Consider the following 23,847-nt stretch of genomic DNA (forward strand, 5'->3'; position numbering starts at 1 on the left):
GCAATATGGTTATCAAACTTACTGGTTTTTCATTCTGGACATGACAATTGTCATAAGGTTAGAGCCACAAACTATAAATCTCGGTTAAGTTTCAATTTCAAGAGCTTAGTGCAAAGTTCTTTTTCATATTGGTCATGCGTAACATACCACCTGCACCTTTTAATTAATGTTATGATATGTTTCAGATGACAAAATTACAATTTTTAGGTCATTTTTTGAACAAACTATAATTACAATTTTAAATGTTTTAAAAAATATCACAATTATGGTGAAACAATCTAAATTCCTCCGTTTTTAAGGTAAATTTGTATTACCTTTTAGTGTAAAAAAATCTTAGGATTATTCCACCTTAAACGTACACATCATGCTCAAATTGGGTGGGACTGTTGATACATATCTCGGATTAGTTTTCAAAAGGTCGCAAGCCCTAATTAAAAACAAAGCCGTTATCGATCCTTTCTCTTTCAATTAACAAATTATCAGTTTCAAACATACTTCAAATTGTTCATCTGCACGTCCTAGATGTTCTTTTACTGAGAAACAATGAAAATATGATTTGTTTCTGAGCAAAAATCAATTTAGTGTCGGAGGTCGTGATGGCAGTTTTTGTCACTTTTTGTGAAAAAGGCAAGAAGGAAGAAAAGATCCGATTCGAAGAAAAATTGAGATTAGTTATATTTTTGGAAATTTTGATTTCAATTTCGTTTTGAAAGATTGAGATTGAATGACCGCAATACTTATATAACTTAAAATACTAAAATTACAAAAATAGTTAAAATACTAAGAAAAAATCTAAAAATACTTAAAAAACTTTAAATATATAAATTCAAGTATTTTGAATATTTAATGTGCTTGAAATATTGCAAAAATTAAAATATTTAAAACAATTCAAAACATTAAATTGTTAAAATACTCATAATACTTAAAATACTTAAAATACTTAAAATACTTAAAATACTTAAAATACTTAAAATACTTCAAATACTTAAAAAACTTAAAATACTTAAAATACTTAAAATACTTAAAATACTTAAAATACTTAAAATACTTAAAATACTTAAAATACTTAAAATACTTAAAATACTTAAAATACTTAAAATACTTAAAATACTTAAAATACTTAAAATACTTAAAATACTTAAAATACTTTCAAATTCAAATTCGGTTTTATTGGTGAATAATCAGATACAATAAGTTCTTTTAAGGTACAAAACAGAGTTTTGGAGTTCCTTTCAGCTGTGTGTTACATCATAATCCATATTGGAACAATTGTTGCTTGTAGTTAAGGGGTTACCGAAAGTAAGAAAAGTTAAGAAAAAACTTACTAAAATTGCAAGGGAAAGGGGATAGAAATAGAAAAAGCTTAAAACTAGATCACAGTTTTTATCCTTTATAGATGTGCTTAATCATCAGCTCCCCGAGGGCCAGAAATTGCTCCGCCTTGTTACGGCAGGTCCGAAACCGCGTCATCATCTCCCGCGAGAGCAAAGAACTCCGGCAGGGTAAAGAGATCTTCCCGGTGACTCCTTGCTGGGCCGCATCGCCGCTACCGGCAGCGACCACGCTTGCAAACGACCGCCCCCATCCAGGAGGGAACGCTGGGTTGTCCGTTGGAACCGTACACTGGCCAGCTGCAGGAACGGCTGCGCTCGTACTTCGTTGAGAAGGGTGGGATGCTGCTGCTTTCTTCTTCCTCTTTTCCTGCTCCTCGAGGTAGGACTTTCGCGCGACGCATCCGCGGTAATTACCGGTATGGTTACCGCCACAGTTCGCGCACTTTACGCGCGGCTTGGTTTGTTCTGCGTTTTCCCCAAGTCCGCCTTACGTGGCAGTGCGCACACCTCCGAGAGGTGTGACTCACCGCACTTCACGCAGCGGGGCCGGAGGTTGCAGTTCCGCGAGCCGTGGCCGAATTTCTGGCAACGGTGACATTGCGCTGCGTCCGTCGGATTTTGGAGTAAAACCGCCAGTTTACCCAAAAACCGTCCAACGCCTTAGTCCGCCGCAGGTCTTGAATTTTGACGGTGCCGCGGTCGAAGTACAACAGGTACAGTGTGTGTGTACCTGTGACGGTTGTCTTCCGCGAGAGGACTTTTATGTCTCGCGGCGTTATTCCGACACCCGAGAGGTGCTCCTTGAGGACGGAGATCGGGCGGTCTTGATACCCCTGCAAGACGATCTTAACAGCGGTCTTCTGCACGGGGTCGAATGTGTAGAACTTGAAGTTTTGACGCTTCAATTTCTCCACAACCAGGTCGAAGTTCTTTTGGTCAAATGTGAACACTTGCACTGACGATTTACCTATTTTGAGGCAGTACACGAGGCCTTCCAGCTGCTCGTCAACATCGTCCGCCAACGTGTCCAAAACGAAAATTGGTGGTGGTCGTCGTTCCTTCGGAGTAATTACTTTTTTTGGCGAAATAACTTTCTTCCGTGCACGACCATCGTCGTCGTCGTCGGTAGTGCTACCGTCGGTGTTGTTGTTGTTGCTTTCCTCGTCACTCAGTCTCGCGAACTTGTTACTGGTGGGAATGTTGGCGGATGTTGAAGCGCCATCGGTCGACGGATTGCCGAAAGTAGCTGAACGGAGCCTTATTGGGCTGCGGCCCTGGACACGGTAATTAGGGTGTAATAACTTGGGGTCGAATCCTTTGGCGCACACACTCCCCGGCGCGATGGCGGTCGACGCGGCGTTGGTTTGTTTACCTTTTTGCACACGGCCGGTAGACGAACTTCGCGGGTTTTTCGAGGCCGCACTAGAACTGCCACGGCCACGGCCGGCCCTTGGCATGCTGTTGGAGCAAACTCGCGGCTAATCACGGTAAATTACGGCGAAAAATTTCGAAAAAAACGATAGAGCACTGAGCACTTGACTGCTGCTTGCACTCGTGCGTACACGGAGAGCGACTTAAAATACTTAAAATACTTAAAATACTTAAAATACTTAAAATACTTAAAATACTTAAAATACTCCAAATACTTAAAATACTTAAAATACTTAAAATACTTAAAATACTTAAAATACTTAAAATACTTAAAATACTTAAAATACTTAAAATACTTAAAATACTTAAAATACTTAAAATACTTAAAATACTTGAAATACTTAAAATACTTATAATACTTCAAATACTTTAAATACTTTAAATACTTTAAATACTTTAAATACTTTAAATACTTTAAATACTTTAAATACTTTAAATACTTTAAATACTTTAAATACTTTAAATACTTTAAATACTTTAAATACTTTAAATACTTTAAATACTTTAAATACTTAAAATACTTAAAATACTTAAAATACTTAAAATACTTAAAATACTTAAAATACTTAAAATACTTAAAATACTTAAAACACTTAAAATACTTAAAATACTTATAATACTTCAAATACTTTAAATACTTTAAATACTTTAAATACTTTAAATACTTTAAATACTTTAAATACTTTAAATACTTTAAATACTTTAAATACTTTAAATACTTTAAATACTTTAAATACTTTAAATACTTTAAATACTTAAAATACTTAAAATACTTAAAATACTTAAAATACTTAAAATACTTAAAATACTTAAAATACTTAAAATACTTAAAATACTTAAAATACTTAAAATACTTAAAATACTTAAAATACTTAAAATACTTAAAATATTTTAAATACTTTAAATACTTTAAATACTTTAAATACTTTAAATACTTTAAATACTTTAAATACTTTAAATACTTTAAATACTTTAAATACTTTAAATACTTTAAATACTTTAAATACTTTAAATACTTTAAATACTTTAAATACTTTAAATACTTAAAATACTTAAAATACTTAAAATACTTAAAATACTTAAAATACTTAAAATACTTAAAATACTTAAAACACTTAAAATACTTAAAATATTTTAAATACTTTAAATACTTTAAATACTTTAAATACTTTAAATACTTTAAATACTTTAAATACTTTAAATACTTTAAATACTTTAAATACTTTAAATACTTTAAATACTTTAAATACTTGAAATACTTAAAATACTTATAATACTTCAAATACTTAAAATACTTAAAATACTTAAAATACTTAAAATACTTAAAATACTTAAAATACTTAAAATACTTAAAATACTTAAAATACTTAAAATATTTTAAATACTTTAAATACTTTAAATACTTTAAATACTTTAAATACTTTAAATACTTTAAATACTTTAAATACTTTAAATACTTTAAATACTTAAAATACTTAAAATATTTTAAATACTTTAAATACTTTCAATACTTTAAATACTCTAAATACTGAAGCAAAAGAAAAGAAAATTAATTAAAAGGAGAGTTCTTATATTACGTAACGCAGTAGGGGGAGTCGAAGGCTGTATTACGCTTCATTATTTTATTTTTCAAATATGTATAGAAAATTTGTTACGAGGCGGTCAAAAGCCATTCTTTCCCGTTGCGTAATTAATGAACGCTTCGGGGTCAAGGATGTGTAACGCTCCATTCATTTTTTTTTTTAATTTGTACAAAATTTGTTACGAGGGGGTCAAAAAATACAAATTTGCGTAACGTAATAAAATAACGCTCCCTTTGCTCCTTACACTTTTAAAGCTAGAATACCCTGATATAACCCTCTAATATTCTGCGCCCTTTTTGTTTCTATCAATTTTGAACTGGAATGTTTGAAAAATGATTTTTGAGTTACTTTGAAATTGAGCATCTTTTGTACAGCAATTTCGAATCATTTTATCACACAACTGAGTGCATTCGCTAATCCCACGAATGTGTACCCCATTTACCCCATCCAACTTTAGAGCGTTGCTACTCAAATAACACATCTTTCGCCGCGCCGGGGTCGTCCACGGTGTTCTTTTGTTGACTCCCCAAAGGGGGGAGGAGGGGGCTTCATAACTCTCTTGGGAACATGAAGATGGGGGAAAATACAGCGAAAAAAAAGTATGAGCAACTGATACAGCATCCTCGCTGCTGATGATGTTGGCCTGGTCCCGGCACTGCTGGTGATGACCTTATAACCTGTTTAGTCGAAAGAGATACTTTTGCAGCTGACGTGTTTGTCTTCACAGAGTATCGTTTTGCAAGAGGTGGGGAGGCATGTTTACAGTTATGATGGAGAATCTGTTTTATGGTTTGTTGAAAGTGGGATTGATACTTTATTGATCAAGTTTACAATTAGTAAATAAACTGCGAAATAATTATCTTTCCTTTCAAATATTTTTATCACGTAATTCTATAGACTTATTTTTTGATAAAATGATAATAAATTGATAAATTAATAAATTGATAAATTGATAAATTGATAAATTGATAAATTGATAAATTGATAAATTGATAAATTGATAAATTGATAAATTGATAAATTGATAAATTGATAAATTGATAAATTGATAAATTGATAAATTGATAAATTGATAAATGATAAATTAATTATTTGAAAATTGATAAATTGATAAATTGATAGATAGTATATCGATCTATCAGTTTAAAATTTTCAAATTACAAAAACTGTTGAATTCCTCATCGTAAACAAATTTGCCTATTTAAGCCATGCAACAAAAATACCATGAAGTGTTAGCATGCACGTGAGAAGTGTGAGAATTCTTTAGAAAAGGCAACATCCAAGTGAAAAAAAAACTCAAGAAGCTGTTCATGTATCATCACAGAAGACGTTGGAGGTAGGTGTTGCATAGAAGCATGACTCTATTTTTTGCTTCTTGAATCTAGTGAAACCTACTCGATGCCCCCAAGAAGAAGTAGTGTACACAATCGGTATTGAAGCAGCAAAAAACCGTAGATAAACAATGGAAGAATGCAGGTTTGTGCAACCCAACACGGCATAGAACATCTCTGCATGTGGAAACCACCAATTGAATCGTAAGAGACCATCAATTGAGGGTTATAGTAGCGGTTGCATTTGGTTGGAGTCATGACTTGAATTTGAATGAAATTGAATCGAAGCCATTGAAAACTGTCTGAGTTGAAATGCCCAAAAACGTCGTCCCAAATTGCAACAATCCTTTCGAATATTTTTTTTTTTTTTTTTTCACTTTTTTGAATATCTGTGTTACCTCCCAAAAGGCTCACCTTTCCCTAAACGTTTCGACAATCAACCAAGCCGATCCCTCATAAAGATATCATCCCAGCAGACCCCTGCTGGTGACAAAGAACTTGAACCGCCCACAAGCGACGAACCGGCTCGAATCTCATCACTGTGATTTGTTTTATGATTGTCGTTTTTTTTCGCTTCTTGGAAGTCACCCAACCTGGAAGTTACTCGAAACACGCTTAATAAATTGTGAGCATGATCACAAAGAAAGAAAGACCGGGTGAGGAAGTCATCCTCAAGTTCGGACCATTTTCGCACCACAGTTTTAATTGAAGAAAAAAAAAACGCAAAATTAATGCCTTTTATGTGCCAGAAACGATGATGATCCCGCCGTGGTGGTGTTGAGAGATGCGCGAAAAATCAACAGACCAGCCGCCGCCGACGGCGGCCGTGACATTATACCTTAAGTGAGGAGTTTTGTGAACGAACAAAAATCAACATTTTACAAACAAAGCTTATCCGGATCGGGAAGCGGTGCAGTACAAATATGACCGGAAGTTTTGGTCGTCGTCGCTAAATATGAAATGAGATGCTTGACTTTTGACTCTGATGAGTGCTGTGCGTGCGATTTTCCCATGGCAAATCGGTTGTCTTGAATCATTATGTTTTTTGGCATTTAACTGGCTATAATAAGCACTGAATAGCTGGTATTATTGTGTCGTTACAAGTTTGATGACGCCTTTTAGAGCAAAAAAGTGAAATTAGTGTTATAACTATGTTGACGTGTATTCAATTTTAAACTCTGACAACACTGTAATTCGATGTTACACTTTGGTTTAATTATTGGAAATTTCAAAGATATATATTGTAAAATTTATTGAAAGCAAAATACTGGTCTAAGTTTTTCAAATAAATTTCATCGTTCGTGAAAACATTGCCACGTGATATTGATATTCAGTTAACCACAGACAAACAGACGTAAATCATTGAATATTTTACAGAAGTTTGAAGCAAGGCTAAAAGACGCATGTCGCCTAGGATTCCCAGAAAAAATGGCCCCCTTCTCCACAAGCGGAAAACGGGTTATTGGGTTATCTGTGCAAATTTTGAGCGAAATTGGTTAAGATTAACCCATTGATACCCGAGCCTAAATGAAAAATGATTTTCATACAAAAATGTTTTTTTAAAATCGCTAATAACTTTTCAGGATTGAGTTTTACAGTTTTGGTATTTTCTACAAAGTTGTAGCGAAAACCTTAAGAAAATTGTATTTCCCATACATTTTTTTATTTTTCCCTGACAAACTTCACCTTCGAGTATCAATGGGTAAATTTTGACCAATTTTGCTCATAATTGGCCCAGCTTGTGGAGCGAGGTTTTGAGAAAAAGTCCCATATTGTGGGCACCCTAATGTCGCCACATATGACTGATAACGCAAAGCTATGATTTTTTGAAAAATGTGTTTTTGCCTTCAAAATAATCATTTTTATAAAAGTTATGCCGGATTTGGTAAAAAAAATATTTACAACATTTTGGTGTACTACTTTCCAATATTTGTTTGATTTTTCTATGAGAAAACTATAAATTTAGAAAAAGAATGTAATTTGGACTATTTGGCAAGAAAACCTTTCAAAAATCAATAAAATTTGTTGATTGTACTTAAACACATCTGTTATCAACTAAATATCTGATTATTTCATTGATTTATACGGGGAAACTATTTTTTTAGAGTTCTAAAACATGTTTTTAAAAGAAAAAGTTCACAAATTTTTGCGCGCTCAAAATTTGATGTTCATTATTTTAAAGTAGAAAAGTTTTCCCGTCTTTTGCAATCAGTTTCATTAAGATTGATGCAGGGAATCATGAGAAATAATCGATTGATGAAGCACAAACCCGGCAAAAAGGCATTCGATTTTTGGTATGTAACCTCACTAGTGACGCCACCTACATCAATTACCCCTCACTAGAGCCATCAAGTTTTGAGCGCAGGCACTACACGAAAGGAATGGTAGGGTGCGCGTCAATACAGTTCCAACCAACTGTCAAACGCGTGAAAATGAGCTGTGGTGAATTAAACTTTGCCGTGGTGAGTTTCAGGTTATTCGAATTGGCCGTTAAATTGATGAATGAGAGATTTGAAAAGAGATTTATTTCTGTTTGTATGTGGATTACTTTGACCAGTTCGTTAGCTTTTCAACCAGAGTCTGATGCACCATAATTTTTGTTACAAACTATTTGTATTTTTGAATCAAAACTAAAAAAATCCAAAATTTTACTAGAAAAAAAATGCAAAAAATAAAAAAAATAAGACAGACATCTGTTTATTTTTATTTTAAAATTAGTTTAAGAATAATGTATTTTGAAAGAATAGAAATATCCACAGAAATATTGAAGGATTTTTTTTTGTTTTTTTTTTATTTCAACCTTTTGTTCTTTCGACCAGTTGATGTTTACATTAGGAACGAGCAGTGTAGACCCTATGTTTATACTTGTACATTGGACCAATAACATTGTTTTAATTTTGTTTACCATTTCGATGGCCATGTGCTCTTTTGCACTATCTAGTTAGAAATCCCAACAAGATTCGTTCAAGAGAGCATACCAGCATCGATTTCTCAAATAACTCTGGAGACAAAAAAAATGCTGCAATAAAGAAAAAAATAATTATTTGAGCAGGATTGTAGCCTGTTCTTAGGCAAAACTTGAACAATGTATCACAGACAAACAGACGTTAATCGATGAAAATTTTCACCAAAAATTCATCAGTCACTCCTCACTAAATCCACATAGTTGTGAGCGCACGCAGCACACGAAAAGTATGGTAGGGGAGCGTTATTTTATTACGTAACGCGAAAAATTGGATTTTGAACTCCCTATCCCACCCTCGTAACAAAATTTCCATACAAATTTAAAAAAAAAGTATGGTGCGTAACACGGTATTCGACCCCCTCCCCCCAACTTCGTTACGTAATAACAGAACGCTCTCTAGCGTGCGTGCACTCAGTTTCAAGAAACTGCCAAACGCACCGCATAAGCCGTGGTGAGTTGAAATTTCAGTGGTGAATTTCTGATCATTCAAATTGACCATTAAATTCATAATTTATGCATTTCAAAAGAGATTTACGTCTTTTTGTCTGGGAATGCATTGATATTTTTTACTGATTAGTTTTTAAGACATTTTAAAACTTTTTCAAAAATAAACATGTAGTCTAGGAACCAATGTAAAAAAATCTTAATTTAAAAATTCAGATTTTAAGTTTATACTTCCTCTCCATCGCTGGTAACAATCTAGAATCCAGGCAAAAAGTTATTTGTACCAGTGTACCAACTTGTCCATAATGATTTTCTAGGACTTTCTGTTGAATTTGTTAGCCAATTCTGGATCTTAAAAATGTTTCGTTTTTTTTCTGCATTGCAGCTACTACACCAAATTTTTCCCACGGTATTCGAAACGCAACACGAAAACCCCAACCTCAAATCAATTCACGCAGTCGGTCATTTGTTTCAAATATGCATCAACAGCTGCTGTTGAAGCTGCCTTAAACTAGTAGCCTGGCAAATAAATAAAAACTAGTTTCCGCCCAATATCACGCGAGCGGAGTGTGTGAACCATTTCTGCTGGAACCACGTTAAAGTGGGACATGCGGCCAAGTCGCGTTTTCTTCTGGCCAGACAGCTGTGCGCCACCCAATCGTGAATGCTATGTTAGCTGTTGGGGTCAGAGAATGTAGTACCTTTATCGCAGCTAAAATTAATTGATATATCCAAAACTGGCATGCCCTACCCCAAAATTCTCCGCACTCATAATAATTACATGTCAACAAAACAATAATCACAGTATAATAGCTGCCACTGTAGTGACCGACAAAGTTAATTCATTTCAAAATCTTCAAGGACGGCTCTGTCTTAATTTATGGCAGTGCCGCAAGCATTCACCCTCAAAAATTTGACAAAGTCCAATGAAAGTTAAAAAAAGGTTTTGTTCGCATCATCGTAGACCACAGACAACAGAGTTTTATCTAAATCAAAATAAGCCTGAATTTAGGCTACTGCGCTTTACTTTTTTTTTATAAAAGTATTACGTAATTTTTTAAATGTGAAAAATTAGAAATATTTAATCAATCTCACCAAAAAACTTTTTTCGAAATTTGTGTCAAAGCACGGTGACTAATCATAACTCAGTTCAAGAAAATCTTACCCTAATGATTCAACTCGTCAAACAGTTCCAGTTGCGAAACTCGAGAGCAAAAAAAAACTGATCTTTCCTGCCACTATCCCGCGATAAGATGAAACATGATCTGACTACAAACAATCTTGACACTCGGCCGCGCGCTCTGTCGATCAGCCAATTCAGCCACAGCTTAGAGAGCCAAAGCCGCCACCATCGGCCAGTGAAAACAAACCGTAAAATCAAAGACAACAAACTGAAAACTAATGTGTGTAGGCGAAACAAATATTTTTATCCCCTAGCTTCGAGTTTAAAAAAAATCAATAATTTGCATATATTCATTGAGCCATTGGTGGACCAGCGGAGTGCGGACTGGAGTTTGCTGCTGCTGCTGCTGCTAATACACGTCGTTTCAATTGGCTTTGCGTGGGCACAACTCAACTGTCCCGTGAACTTGTGCGAGTTAATCCGTGATAGGGTGGTTTCAGCTTCAAAAGAAACACAGACAACGGACTCCAGAGTGTGGTATTTAAGCACCCGCAGTAATAAGCCTGAATGTAGACTGTACAACAACGTACAAACAAATCACTTTTTTTTTTTTAATTCCGTCGTGAAACTATTTACTTTTCCTGTCATTTTTGAACGACGAAATAGCCTACTTTTCTGTACCAAAAATAACAGAATCGAATAGCAAAACTTTTCAGCACTTGTTTCTAAAAGTAACACTTTTTGCAATTCCGTCGTGAAACAATTTACTTTTCCTGTCATTCTTGAACGACAAAATAGCCTACTTTTCTGTACCAAAAATAACAGAATCGAATAGCAACACTTTTCAAAATAAATGCTGAAAAGTTCTACTTTTCAGCACTGAAATGGGTGCTGAAAAGTTGAACTTTTCAGCACTTGTTTCGAAAAGTAACACTTTTCAACATTTTTTTATTTAAACGATTTATTGACAAAATACATGAAAATTCGACTTAAAATTTCACTCAATGGGTGTTTTTCGAAATTGCAAAAAATGTTGTATGGAACTCGTTGCAAAACTTGATTTTTTCAGCACTCGTCGTATTTATCCAACTCGGTGAACCTCGTTGGATAAATGTACGACTCGTGCTGAAAAAATCCTCTTTTCGCAACTTGTTGCATAAACTACTATTTCAACATTTTTTTTTTTTTTATTTAAACGATTTATTGACAAAATACATGCAAATTTGACATAAAATTTCACTCAGTGTGTGTTTTTTGGAATTGCAAAAAATGTTGTATGGAACTCGTTGCAAAACTTGATTTTTTCAGCACTCTTCGTTTTTATCCAACTCGGTAAACCTCGTTGGATAAATGTACGACTCGTGCTGAAAAAATCCTCTTTTTGCAACTTGTTGCATAAACTACTATTATTCTATCCATCACCCAATGATTTAATGACCAATTTGAGTGATATAATAGAGAATTTGCAGCAAAGCTAAAAGACGCGTGTCGCCACCTATGAACAAATAGCGTAAACCTATGATTTTTAGAAAAAATGTGTTTTTTTCCTTCCTAATCAACATTTTTATAAAACTTATGCCGGATTCGGATGAGAAAAATTATTTCCAACAATTTGGTGTACAACTTTCCAATATTTGTTTGATTTTTTTATGAGAAAACTGTAGATTTAGAAAAAGATAGTAATTTGGACTATTTGGCAAGAAAGTCTGTCAAAAATCAATACAAATTGTTGAATATACGTTAACACATCTGTTATCAACTATATAACTGTTTATTTCATTGATATATACGGGGAAACTCATTTTTTCGTGTTCCAAAACATGTTTTTTAAAGAAAAAGGTCACAAATTTTTGCGCGCCCAAAAGTTGATGTTCATTATTTTAAAGCAAAAAATTTTTCTCGTCTTTTGCAACCAGTTTCATGAAGATTGATGCAGGGAATCATGAGAAATAAGCGATTTTGATCTTTAATCGACAGAAAGGCATACGACTTTAGGCAAGTAACCTCATTTTGGCGCCACCTACATTTGAAACGCAGTCGCGCTGCAAAACCTCAATTCTCAACAAAAATTGTAAATTCACCACAGTTAATTTTGCACGCGTTTGAAAGTTACTTTCAAGGTTGCTTCATATTGAATGCACGACACATTTTCTGCGTCGTATGAATTCACAACTAGATGGCTCTGAGATAAAGTGATTGATGGTTTTTTTTTATTTAAAAAAATCAATGATTTACATTCGTTTGTCTGTGGTTTGGCGGTACATTAACATGGTTGTGTTATCAAATTCAATTGTATTTTTCAGCTTGGTTTTTCTTTTTTTCATGAATTTGAGATCATTTAAATGGTTCTTTGAATATTATAGACACATAGAGAATCAAAACATAAAGACTGAATTGAAAATCATGTATTGGAATGTAAGTTTTGTATTTGACCCAAAAATACATGGAGCAAATAAAACCGATGCAAATATTTTTCAAATTTTTGTCTGTCGGCTCTGACCGAGGTTGAGGGGGGAGCAATAAATTAAATTAGGTTATAGTTATCGCTGGTTCGAATCCCGAGGCGGAGTAAGTAAATATAGGTATTCGGTGCCCTCTCCCCGTGCCCATACCTTCACACTTAGCAGACCCGGGAGGCGGAGTCTTGTCGCAAAAAGAACGATACACGCCTGTGGATCCGTTGACGAAACCACAAGGTTTAAGAGGGCCACCACTAGTAACTAAGAAACAAGTTTAATTTATTGTTTGTGAAAAATCCTCAAAAAATTTAAAAAATGCTTTCGGATTTGAACCCATTTTTATGAAAATCATTGCATTATTCAAATCGAGTCCGTTTCGAGGTGCCTGTCCGTCGGGACGCATTTTTTTTTTTCGCGTTCCGTTTTCGTCGATTGTCGTCGGTGTGTATTTCGGATGAGTGCGTGCGTGTGTGTGAAGGTGCGGCTAGCTCTGGTTGTCACGATGACAGCAGAGCTGAGCCAGTCCGTTTCGCGTTCCGTTTTCGTCGATCGTCGTCAGTGTGTTTTTCTCGTTAGTCATGTATTTGATACACATCACAGCCGGGTTTCTTTGTTCTATGATTTGTAATTGTTTCACGGGAAGATTCGTTTTAAATTGCGTTAGCCAAATATACATTATCATTCAGTTCGACTATTCGTTTCCCGCGAATCGCGGCGACAAATATTGTTTCAACGCGATTGTTCAAGTCCTTCAGATAACATCATAACTCATAAGTCATTTATTGGTCGCTCATATTATAATAATTTAAAAGTATAAATAGTCTCAGGTCAACTCTACGTAAATATGTAACGCTGAGTTTAATATTTCACCTTTTAAACACACATACTTTTGATTCTATCTTTCCACAGTCGGCTGTCTAAGATTGAATAATTTATGCTAAACTCAACACCAAATAACCGGGAATGGTCTCATCCGCATTGTTTGCCTTGAGAATGCATAATACATCACCTTATTTAACGAAATTCATTGATTATTGGGCCACATCATCATCCTCTATGATGAATCCTGGCCATTACCCTTCCCCACTAACAAAATCCCAAGTAGAAGTAGTTTTCCGGCACACGCGGGGGTGTGGATATCGTATAGAACCCACCCTTGGTAGCAGCCTGTGCTAACTAACATTCCCGTCCCATCCCCTCGAGATCTACAAACTGACATGGCGGGCGCCGTTGGTGGCCAACGACTGTTTCCTATTCGCACCGGCTCTAGTTTTGATGATCGTGATGTTTTATCTTTTCAGCGCATTCATGCATGCTGTTGATAAGGGAAACATCATTTGATCGTTGAAGCGTGTGACCGGTTGTGCTGATGGGATATTACGGTCCTGTTCAGCAACGGAGAAGGACAACCATGGGTGGTCTCTCATGCTCATGCTCATGCTCAAATCATTGCATTATTCAAATCTTACTTTACTTACTTAACTTACTTAACTTACTTAATTTACTTAACTTACTTAACTTACTTAAGAGCACATTCAGTTGGGAACCCGCGCCGAAAAACGGCTAAGTCCTCCTTGCGCGAAACAAGTGGGAGAAGTGGAGCGAAAACATCAACAAAGAAAAAAAATAATTTTAGATCTGCCACTGCACACTTGTAAAACCATTTTTTGAGTTAGATTCAAAGCTCCGTATTCGGTTATTTTTATTTAATTTCTAAGTATAATGAAGTCATTTATGATCCCCAGAACCGTTTTGTGTCAATATGACCACATTGGAACCGGTTCCAGGTACGGCGGTGGATTCCGGATTACGGTCAATTTCGAAAATATTACAGAGTTATTTTTTACCAGGCAAAATAGGTGTCAACGTACATGGTTTTTCAAATCAAGCTCTCGCATGATCTACAGAACCATTTTTTGATCGAAATGGCCAATTTGGGACCGGTTCCAGGTACCGCGGTAGATGTTGGAGCACGGTCAATTTCGTAAAAAAAATCTAGATTTATTTTTGATCGTGCTATATGCGTTTCAAAGTACATGATTTTCCAAATAAAGCTCACTCATGATCCACAAAACCATTTTTTAGACCCAATTGACCACGTTAGAACCGGTTCCAGGTACTTCGGTAAATTCCTGAGCAATACCGTAAAACCAAAGAATTATGTTTGATCAAACAATACGGGTATCGTAGTACATGATTTTCCAAATCGAGCTCATTCAAGATCCCCGAAACATTTTTTTATGCCAATTGGCCACATTGGGACAAGTTCCAGATACCGCGATGGATCCCGGAATACGGTCAATTTCGAAAATATTACAATTATTTTGATTACAGTTATTTTTGACCGGGCAATATAGGAGTCAAAGTACATGATTTTCCAAATCAAGTTCATTCTTGATCCTCAGAACCATTTTTGGATCAATCTTGCCGCTTTGGAACCGGCTTTGAGTACCTCGAAATTCCAAAGTATGGTAAATTTTGTAAAATAATACAAAAATATTTTTAAAACCAAACAAAATGTGTATCACAGTTTATTGATACAAATAAAGCTCAGTAACATTTTTGAACCGGTTTTACCACTTTAGAGTTTCCAAAATTAACCGTGAAAAAAATATAATTGATTGATGAATAATATAAAATTAAGTAAACAAATCTCCCTGTTATATTTACAGTACATTTTCTAGTTTATTTTATGTTAAATTCCGTAAAATTTGGTGTTTTGGAATTGGTCCCTGTGAAAATTGCAATTTTTGAACTAGAAAAGTTAAATTTTGAGCATGATTTTGAAAATCTTAAACTTTGACACCCATATTGCCATACTATATTGCCACCCTCTGACTACTAGAAATTGCTCGTATGTGGCCACCCTCTGATAAAAGCTGGTTCCTTCAATAAGGCTTTTGGAACCTACCAAACATACTTTGGTCATTTTTAAAAGTGTAGGAAAAATTCAATTAAAATTGGTTACGTAATAATATCAAAACAAAAAAAAAAACTTTTGTGTAACTTACAGAGATGATGCATTTTCGTAATTTTAACTTTGGTCAAATTTTTAATCCTTGGTGCCTTTGGTAAAAAACAATCAAGTTTACAAAAATATATATGAAAATTCAAAATCAGTTTAAAAGGAAGTGATCGAGTTTTTGGTGATAAAACTAGTCACAATTATTCATTTTTTAAATAAGTGCAAACATAACAATTTTTTTAAAGCTGAGAAAATTCTCTATATTTTGCTTTATTGAACTTTGTTGATAGGACCTTTAGTTGCTGAGTAAAAGTAAAGTAAGTAAATCTTTTTTTGTCATTGGTTCACCCGTACAAGTCTCCATACAATTTTGGCAGCTTTCCATACAAAAATTGTACGTAAATATTTGAAAACCTGAAGAAAATTCTCTATATCGGCTGGGACCGGAATTCCGGATTCACCGGAACTGGCCAAAGTGGCCAGATGACCAGCTGCTGAGTTTATGACATTTTCATTGAATTTATAAAACCATTTCCAAGCGTTTTGACATGCCGCTTGACATAAATGAACATTTAAAAAAAATCCTCGGGTGGGACCGAAATTCCGGATACACCGGAACTGGCCAAAATGATCAGATGACCAGCTGCTGAGTTTCTGACATTTTTATTGAATTTATAAAACCGTTTCCAAGCGTTTTGACATGCCGCTTGACATATATGAACATTTGGAAAAAAATCCTCGGCTGGGACCGGAACTCCGAATTCACCGGAACTGGCCAAAGTGGCCAGATGACCAGCTACTGAGTTATTGGCATTTTCATTGAATTTATAAAACCATTTCCAAGCTTTTTGACATACCGCATGACATATTTGAACATTTGGAAAAAATCTTCGACTTGGACCGGAATTCCGGATCCACTGGAACTGGCCAAAGTGGCCAAATGACCAGCTGCTGAGTTTCTGACATTTTCATTGAATTTATAAAACCATTTCCAAGCGTTTTGACATGCCGCTTGACATATTTGACGATTGCACCCATGTACCAACATTGGGTCATCCGATGGCCACTTGGAACCGGTCCCAGGGTTCCCGGAGGCCTTGGCCATAAGTAATTGCATAAGTAATATAAGGCATGTTGTATAAGAAAATGATAAAGTTAGGCGTTGTTCCATGTCAAAAAATACTTACAATTATACATTAGTCTATATTGGCATTAAAATAGTCCTATGTCGATAAACCATTATTTATTTCTCTCAATTAGATGAACACATATCGATAAAACATACCCGTGGTCGAAATAGTCACTAGGTCTATAAAACCTCATGTCATTTTTCATCTTTATAAAACTCTTTATCAATATTGCTTGCTAATCTGCGAAAAAAAAAACATTGCTGGCTCATCTGCTTTATGGCATCACGACCGATTCAAATATTGTCCTCATATCGAAATACCCGAACCACATTGATCACCAAAATCAATCAGGATAACATACTATTTAGTGAAAACACCGCCCGCTTGTTTGCCGCCTGCAAATTCACCAAATTAGTTAAATATGTCTTTATTGAACTTTCTTATAATAATTACATTTCATTTACATTCTAAGTGGTATGGCTAAATGCTCTTCATCTTTGTTGTATTTTTCGTTTTATTATTACTGTTCACATTCATTCATTTATTTCAAATTGTTTTACATTTTTGCATTTAATCGAATACATTTGGGTAAAAAAAAGAAAAAATCACTTTAACAACTAATCCTAACTTAAAACTAAAATAAAAATTCTTTGAATTATTCAAAATCATTAGAACGAGTAAACTACGAACTGTATTTCAAGATAAATCCTCCAAGCGTTCTTACTTGTTCCGCACGAGTTTTGCAACCACGCAGTGTTGTTGTCATCTCGATGAAAATGTTCATAAGTTCTTGTGGTGAAAACAGGTCACTGCTGCCTTCATCCGTTGATGCTGATTGGTTTTCCTCGGTTGCTGACTGAAGCCTGGAGGTGTTGTATTCTCTGCAACTTTTTGCTGATTCAACGGCAATGGCTGCAGATTTGGAACCACTCGAACAGATCCCACTCCAGGTGACGCCAAAGCAGGAAAATCCACGTCCGTGAAAGTTGGTGGTGTTTTGCGACGATTTGGTTGGTGCCTCGTCGTCGCTTGCTGCCGAATTTTTACAAACTCAGCACGTTTTGGGCAGCTCCGATTCTTGGTAGAATGGTCGCCGCCGCAATTGAAGCATTTCGCTCCGATGTTCTCGTTGATTGTTTCGCAAGCTTGCGTTTTGTGCTCACCTCCGCAGGTTGCACAACGACTCTTGATGAAACAGTTCCTTCCACCATGTCCAAACTGCAAGCAGTTCGAACACTGCGTCACGTCACGGTGCACTGGACGATAACGTTCCCAAGTCACGATGATGTTGAAAATTGCCCGAACTGCTTTCAGCTCAGACGGCGTTGTCGATCCTTTCTCGAGATGAACCAGGTACAGTTGATCACGATACTTGATGTCCTTGTTGTGTCTCGTCATCTTGAAGACTTCGATCACGTTCAACTTAAGAGTTTTGAGCTCTTCTTTCAGCACACTCACATCCATGTCGTACAGGCCTCGGAGGACCTGTTTCATGGGGCGTTTACCTGGATCGTCATGGCTGTAGTATTCAATCTTTGTGTTGTTCAGGAAATCCCGAACGTAGTTGTAATCCTTTCTGGTAGGTAGCAGAATTTTGAGTCCATCAGCACACAAGCGAATGGAAGCTCGTAAAGCTCCAGATTTGATAAATCCGGTCAGCCACTTTCGCACCGAGTCCGATGACGATGTTTTCACAAAAATGGGTGGCAACTTTTCCCGTCGTTCAAATTCTTCCTTCTCGCTCACGTCCACAGGGAGGGTAGCAAACTGGTTTCCAGACGAATTTTGAGCGTCCTTGCTCAAACTGCCTGGCTTTGCAGGTAGCGCTTCGGCATTCTTTAGCTTCTTCAAATCTGCCGATCCTGCTGGTGAGGACCGCCTCTTTTTCTTGCCCTGAGGCATTTTTGCACTTTTCAGCACTTTTTTTGGTGTGTGAGGGACGCACGTCTGACTCGCTGCTCTGTCAACCACAGACTATGAATTCACCAAATTCTCACACGTTATCAAGGCAATTCTGATTGAACGGAGTTTTACCAATTCTTGCACTTTCTCCTTCCTTTCGTGCATGCGATGGCCAGCAGAGATGCTTGGTGCTGCGTCGCGGCACGTGGAAACCAACCAAATTTTCAAAACTTTCAGCTTGTCTGAGGTCCAACTTTCAAAATTTACAAGAAAAGTATCAATGTTATTACATCATCGTTTTCCTCAGAATGTCAGCTACAAGCTAAATGTAATCTTACTAGGCTTTTATCGAAAAATAACGGAGATATGACGAGCGAAAGCAAAAAACATAGATTTTCAGTTTTTCGGACTTTTTCACGGAAATTAGTCCAGTTTTCACAAAAAGGCACCAAATCACTCCAAATTTCACCACAACGTAGATTGGAATGTGCACAACAGCGTGAATGTATTTATTTTGCCAAAATTTTTGTTCCTGATTTTTTGGCGACGCAAACGCAAAAAAAGAAATTTTCCCCATGGGGCTCCAACTTGGTGTGTCGTTAACTTACTTAACTTACTTAACTTACTTAACTTACTTAACTTACTTAACTTACTTAACTTACTTAACTTACTTAACTTACTTAACTTACTTAACTTACTTAACTTACTTAACTTACTTAACTTACTAACTTACTTAACTTACTTAACTTACTTAACTTACTTAACTTACTTAACTTACTTAACTTACTTAACTTACTTAACTTACTTAACTTACTTAACTTACTTAACTTACTTAACTTACTTAACTTACTAACTTACTTAACTTACTTAACTTACTTAACTTACTTAACTTACTTAACTTACTTAACTTACTTAACTTACTTAACTTACTTAACTTACTTAACTTACTTAACTTACTTAACTTACTTAATTTACTTAATTTACTTAACTTACTGGAGAAAAGATTGAGCAATCGAACATTTTACAAGAAACTGTTTGGGAAATTGATTACCGTTCTGTAACTAGACAAGCTTAATAATAATCCAAAAAAACTCACTCAACTTTCTTATTTTCTTTACTTAACTCAATATTATCAAAAAAATACCAAGTTGAAAGGCTGAATGAAATAATGTTAATTCTAAACAATCATGTTTGGCAGCTTTTTTTGTTTTTGCAAATTTTGTATGTTCATTTAAACATACAAGTTTGTATTCAAATTTAGGAGCTATCCTTACAGGTTGTTTGAATGCTTTGATTTTTTGTAAATAGTTAATTCTGAAGATTTTCAATATTTTTTAAAATTTCAAAATGTTAAAGTGTTTGTTAAATGTTAAATGTTTTCAAATGATATTTATTTTCAATTATTTATTTTTATTTAAAAAATATATCAACCATTTTTATCTAGGGACACAAAGTTGAGCGCATTCAATAAAATTTTCTTTTATGAATCTAATTAATCGAATCTTTGTTGTAAATGCCAATTTCCAAGATATCAACAATTAAAAAACACTAAGACAAATGTGTCTCGTAATTTCATCTCTTTTTGCCATACCTTGTCTTAAACAACGAATGCACACCTCTTGTGTATGGACAGTAGGGTGGTTCAAATTGGCTCGTCGGCTTCCAGCCAGATCTACACAGTTATCTTTTAGTTTTAATTTTATATTTGAATTGAATAAAAATGGAAAATCGATTCATAATACCATAGAAATAAGAATCATGGTAATATTACAAATCATCTTTTATGTCAGAAAATGGATTGTTTGATCTTTTAAAATATGTAAACATGTACATCTTTTCCAGTGTAATTTTCAGATTCACAATATTTTTTACTGTGTAGATGTTGTGTTTAAAAGTCTTGGTCTTTCCTCTCCAACTTCAAAAATGTTTCGAACGTTTCAGAAAAGTCTGGAATAGTTGAGTTAATTTTAAAATATTTTGAAATAAGTAAAGCTAATATGTATTGTAAATAAGTTGTTTTATTTAATTACGATTTATTTAAAACAAACACTAAAACGCTCGGGTAGTCATTTGACCCAATTTTTCCTATTTTTGCCTTCCTCACCTTACTGAGGAAAAGCTATAAAATCACTCGAAAAATGAACATATTAATTTGACCTCGTTGACAGCCGGGCCCGTGGTGTAGGGGTAAGCGTGATTGCCTCCCACCCAGTCGGCCTGGGTTCGATCCCAGAAGGTCCCGGTGGCAAATTTTGAGACGAGATTTGTCTGATCACGCCTTCCGTCGGACGGGAAGTAAATGTTGGCCCCGGACTAACCTAAACAGGTTACGTCGTTAGCTCAGTCCAGGTGTAGGAGTCGTCTCCCTGGATCCTGTCCTGGTGGAGTCGCTGGTAGGCAGTTGGACTCACAATCCAAAGGTCGTCAGTTCGAATCCCGGGGTGGATGGAAGCTAAGGTGTAAAAAGCGGTTTGCTATTGCCTCAACAATCAAGCCTTCGGACACCTAGTTTCGAGTAGGAATCTCGCAATCGAGAACGCCAAGGCAATGCTGTAGAGCGAATAATTTGATTGAATTTGACCTCGTAGACCCACCTTCATGTATACATATCGACTCAGAATCATGTTCTGAGCAAATGCAAGAAATCCAATCATGTTATACATTTTCAGAAGACCTTTACAATGAGCCCAAAACACTGAAGATCTGACAATCCTATCAAAAGTTATTAGCACTTAAGTGTTATTTATACACTTTTTGGAGGCCGGATCTCAAATATTTCAATATGATGTGTGATGGGGGATTCCGGACTCCGTTGGGATACCTCGGCCCTCCTATGTGGGTTTTTGGTCAATTTAACAAAACAAAATCCACAGAACAATGCCGGAAATTATGCAAAAATGCATGGCATTCTCCTACTGCATTATCCTGCAAAAATAACAGACATGGTTAAGTCGACGACGTTAAGTCCTACGGGGCATCAGAACCAAAAAAATAGTAAAAATAATGACAAATCTGGATTTTTTGCAACCGGAAGCATCCAATTTGGTCAATTCTACCAAAAGTTATAAGATTTTGAAAAATTAGTTGTCAATTGAATTCCTAATGATTGCGAGAAAACTCTAGTCGTGTACAATACATTTTTGAAAACATTATCCTTAATAATATTTCTATATAATATTTCAAAATGAAACAGTTTTATGAACTATGTAATTTGTTAAGTTTTTACTCTCCTTTGTTAAAAAACACTTTACTTAAAAGGCATGCGGGTCCTGATAGTTTATTTTAAATATGCTAGCAAATATATTTATTATAGGCAATTTTGTATTTTTTTTTTATTACAATAGAAATGGCTTTTCAAATTAAAAAAAAAAACTAAAACGCCTCTCTCCCCCTCCCAGGCTTACCTGCGCGCCATCAACAGTGGCGTGGACGACATCCGCGAGCTGCTGCTGACGGAGGAGGCCCGCCTGGAGCTGGCCCCGTCCGGCCCCCAGCTGGTCAGCCACAGCACCAAGTCGCGCAAGGTCGTCGACAGCGAGGACACCGACATCCAGCTGTCGGCCAAACCGGACGGCACACTCGTCACGGAGAAGACGCAAACGCGCCAGCACGAGGTCCTGTTCGACGACGACCTGCCCGGGGACGAACGGCTGAGCACCGGCATCGATCAGGTGGACAGCGCCGAGCGGATCATCGATCAAAAGGTGACCTTGGCGGAGAACACGTTTTTTTTTTCTTTCTTAACGCGAAACTAACGGGTTGATTGTGTTGTGGGGAACGGGAAATCCAAATTTGGTCATGGGGGCAGGTTTTTGGACAACTATTTATTGTTTATTTATTGGCATTGGCCTTCAGATAAATGTGCAAATTAGCGAGTGATGTGTCTATTTTGAGTATTCATCAACACAGTTTTGCAAACAATCCTACAGTGATGAATTTACACAACGCCTGAATCCAATTATTTCAATTTAATTTTTGTATTCTTTTGTAGTCAATTTCGAAAATTCAGGATGGGTTTGTAAATGCTTTAGAAAATCATTATTTTAATAAGGAATTGATAATTAATAACATATGTATCACATATTCCTAACTATTGTAATAGCTAAAAAATAATATTTTTCTTATATCCAATTTTAGACCAAATTTAAAAAATTGTAAAATCATTTTTGTTGAAAAGGCCTGAAAATTTCACTAAACATTAACATTAAAAACTGAACCAATAGTTTGTGAGATATCGTCAGTTGAAAATTACAATACAGATAACACTTAAAAAACTAATTTTCATCGATTTGAATTCTTAGTTAAACTGTTAATTAAGATTGCTGATGAAGATGCTGATTTTTTAAAACGCATTTTGTACTTCTGTCGTGGTGAAACTACCTACTTTTCCTGTCATTCTCGTGCGACGAAACGGCCTACTTTTCTTTATCAAAAATAGCAGAATGAAGCTTTTCAATACCAGTGCCGAGTAGTTCAACTCTTCAGCACTGAAACGGGTGCTAAAAAGTTTAACTTTTCAGCACTAGTATTGAAAAGTAACATTTTTAATATTTTTTGTTTTGATTGGTGAATTTACTTAGCACATGGACGTTTGGCATAAAATCTCAACCAAAAAGCTTTTTTTTTAATTGCAAAAAAATGTTGTAAGCATAATCTATTATGTCACTAAACATTATTGAGCAGTTCTCTCAGATTGCGGTCATTCGATTTTTTTTGTATTTTTTAATCCGGCTGAAACTTTTTTGGTGCCTTCGGTATGTCCAAAAAAGCCATTTTGCATCATTAGTTTGTCCATATAATTTTCCATACTAATTTGGTTGCTGGCCATACAAAAATGATGTATGAAAATTCAAAAATCTGTATCTTTTGAAGGATTTTTTTCATCGATTTGGTGTCTTCGGCAAAGTTGTAGGTATGGATATGGAGTACACTGGAAAAAAATGATACACGGTAAAAAACAATTTTGTGATTTTTTATTTAACTTTTTGTCACCAAAACTTGATTTGCAAAAACAGTATTTTTATTTTTTTGTATTTTTTGATATGTTTTAGAGGACATCAAATGCCAACTTTTCAGAAATTTCCAGGTTGTGCAAAAAATCTTTGGGCGAGTTATGAATTTTTGAATCAATACTGATTTTTTCAAAAAAATCGAAAAATTGGTCGCAAAAATTTTTCAAT

General features: G+C 35.3%; 1 protein-coding gene across 5 annotated transcripts in view; it reads left to right on the forward strand.

The window, feature by feature from the left end:
• LOC6036989 overlaps nucleotides 1-23,847 on the forward strand; it is a 201,934-nt gene that overhangs the window by 146,296 nt on the left and 31,791 nt on the right. For all 5 annotated transcript variants that reach the window (XM_038255340.1, XM_038255345.1, XM_038255347.1 and 2 more), the window contains one exon: nucleotides 22,066-22,371. In XM_038255340.1, the coding sequence (XP_038111268.1) occupies nucleotides 22,066-22,371 (306 nt within the window). The remainder of the gene's footprint in view (nucleotides 1-22,065; nucleotides 22,372-23,847) is intronic.

This window comes from Culex quinquefasciatus, chromosome 1, assembly GCF_015732765.1.
Source record: "Culex quinquefasciatus strain JHB chromosome 1, VPISU_Cqui_1.0_pri_paternal, whole genome shotgun sequence".
NCBI classification, from domain to species: Eukaryota; Metazoa; Arthropoda; class Insecta; order Diptera; family Culicidae; genus Culex; species Culex quinquefasciatus.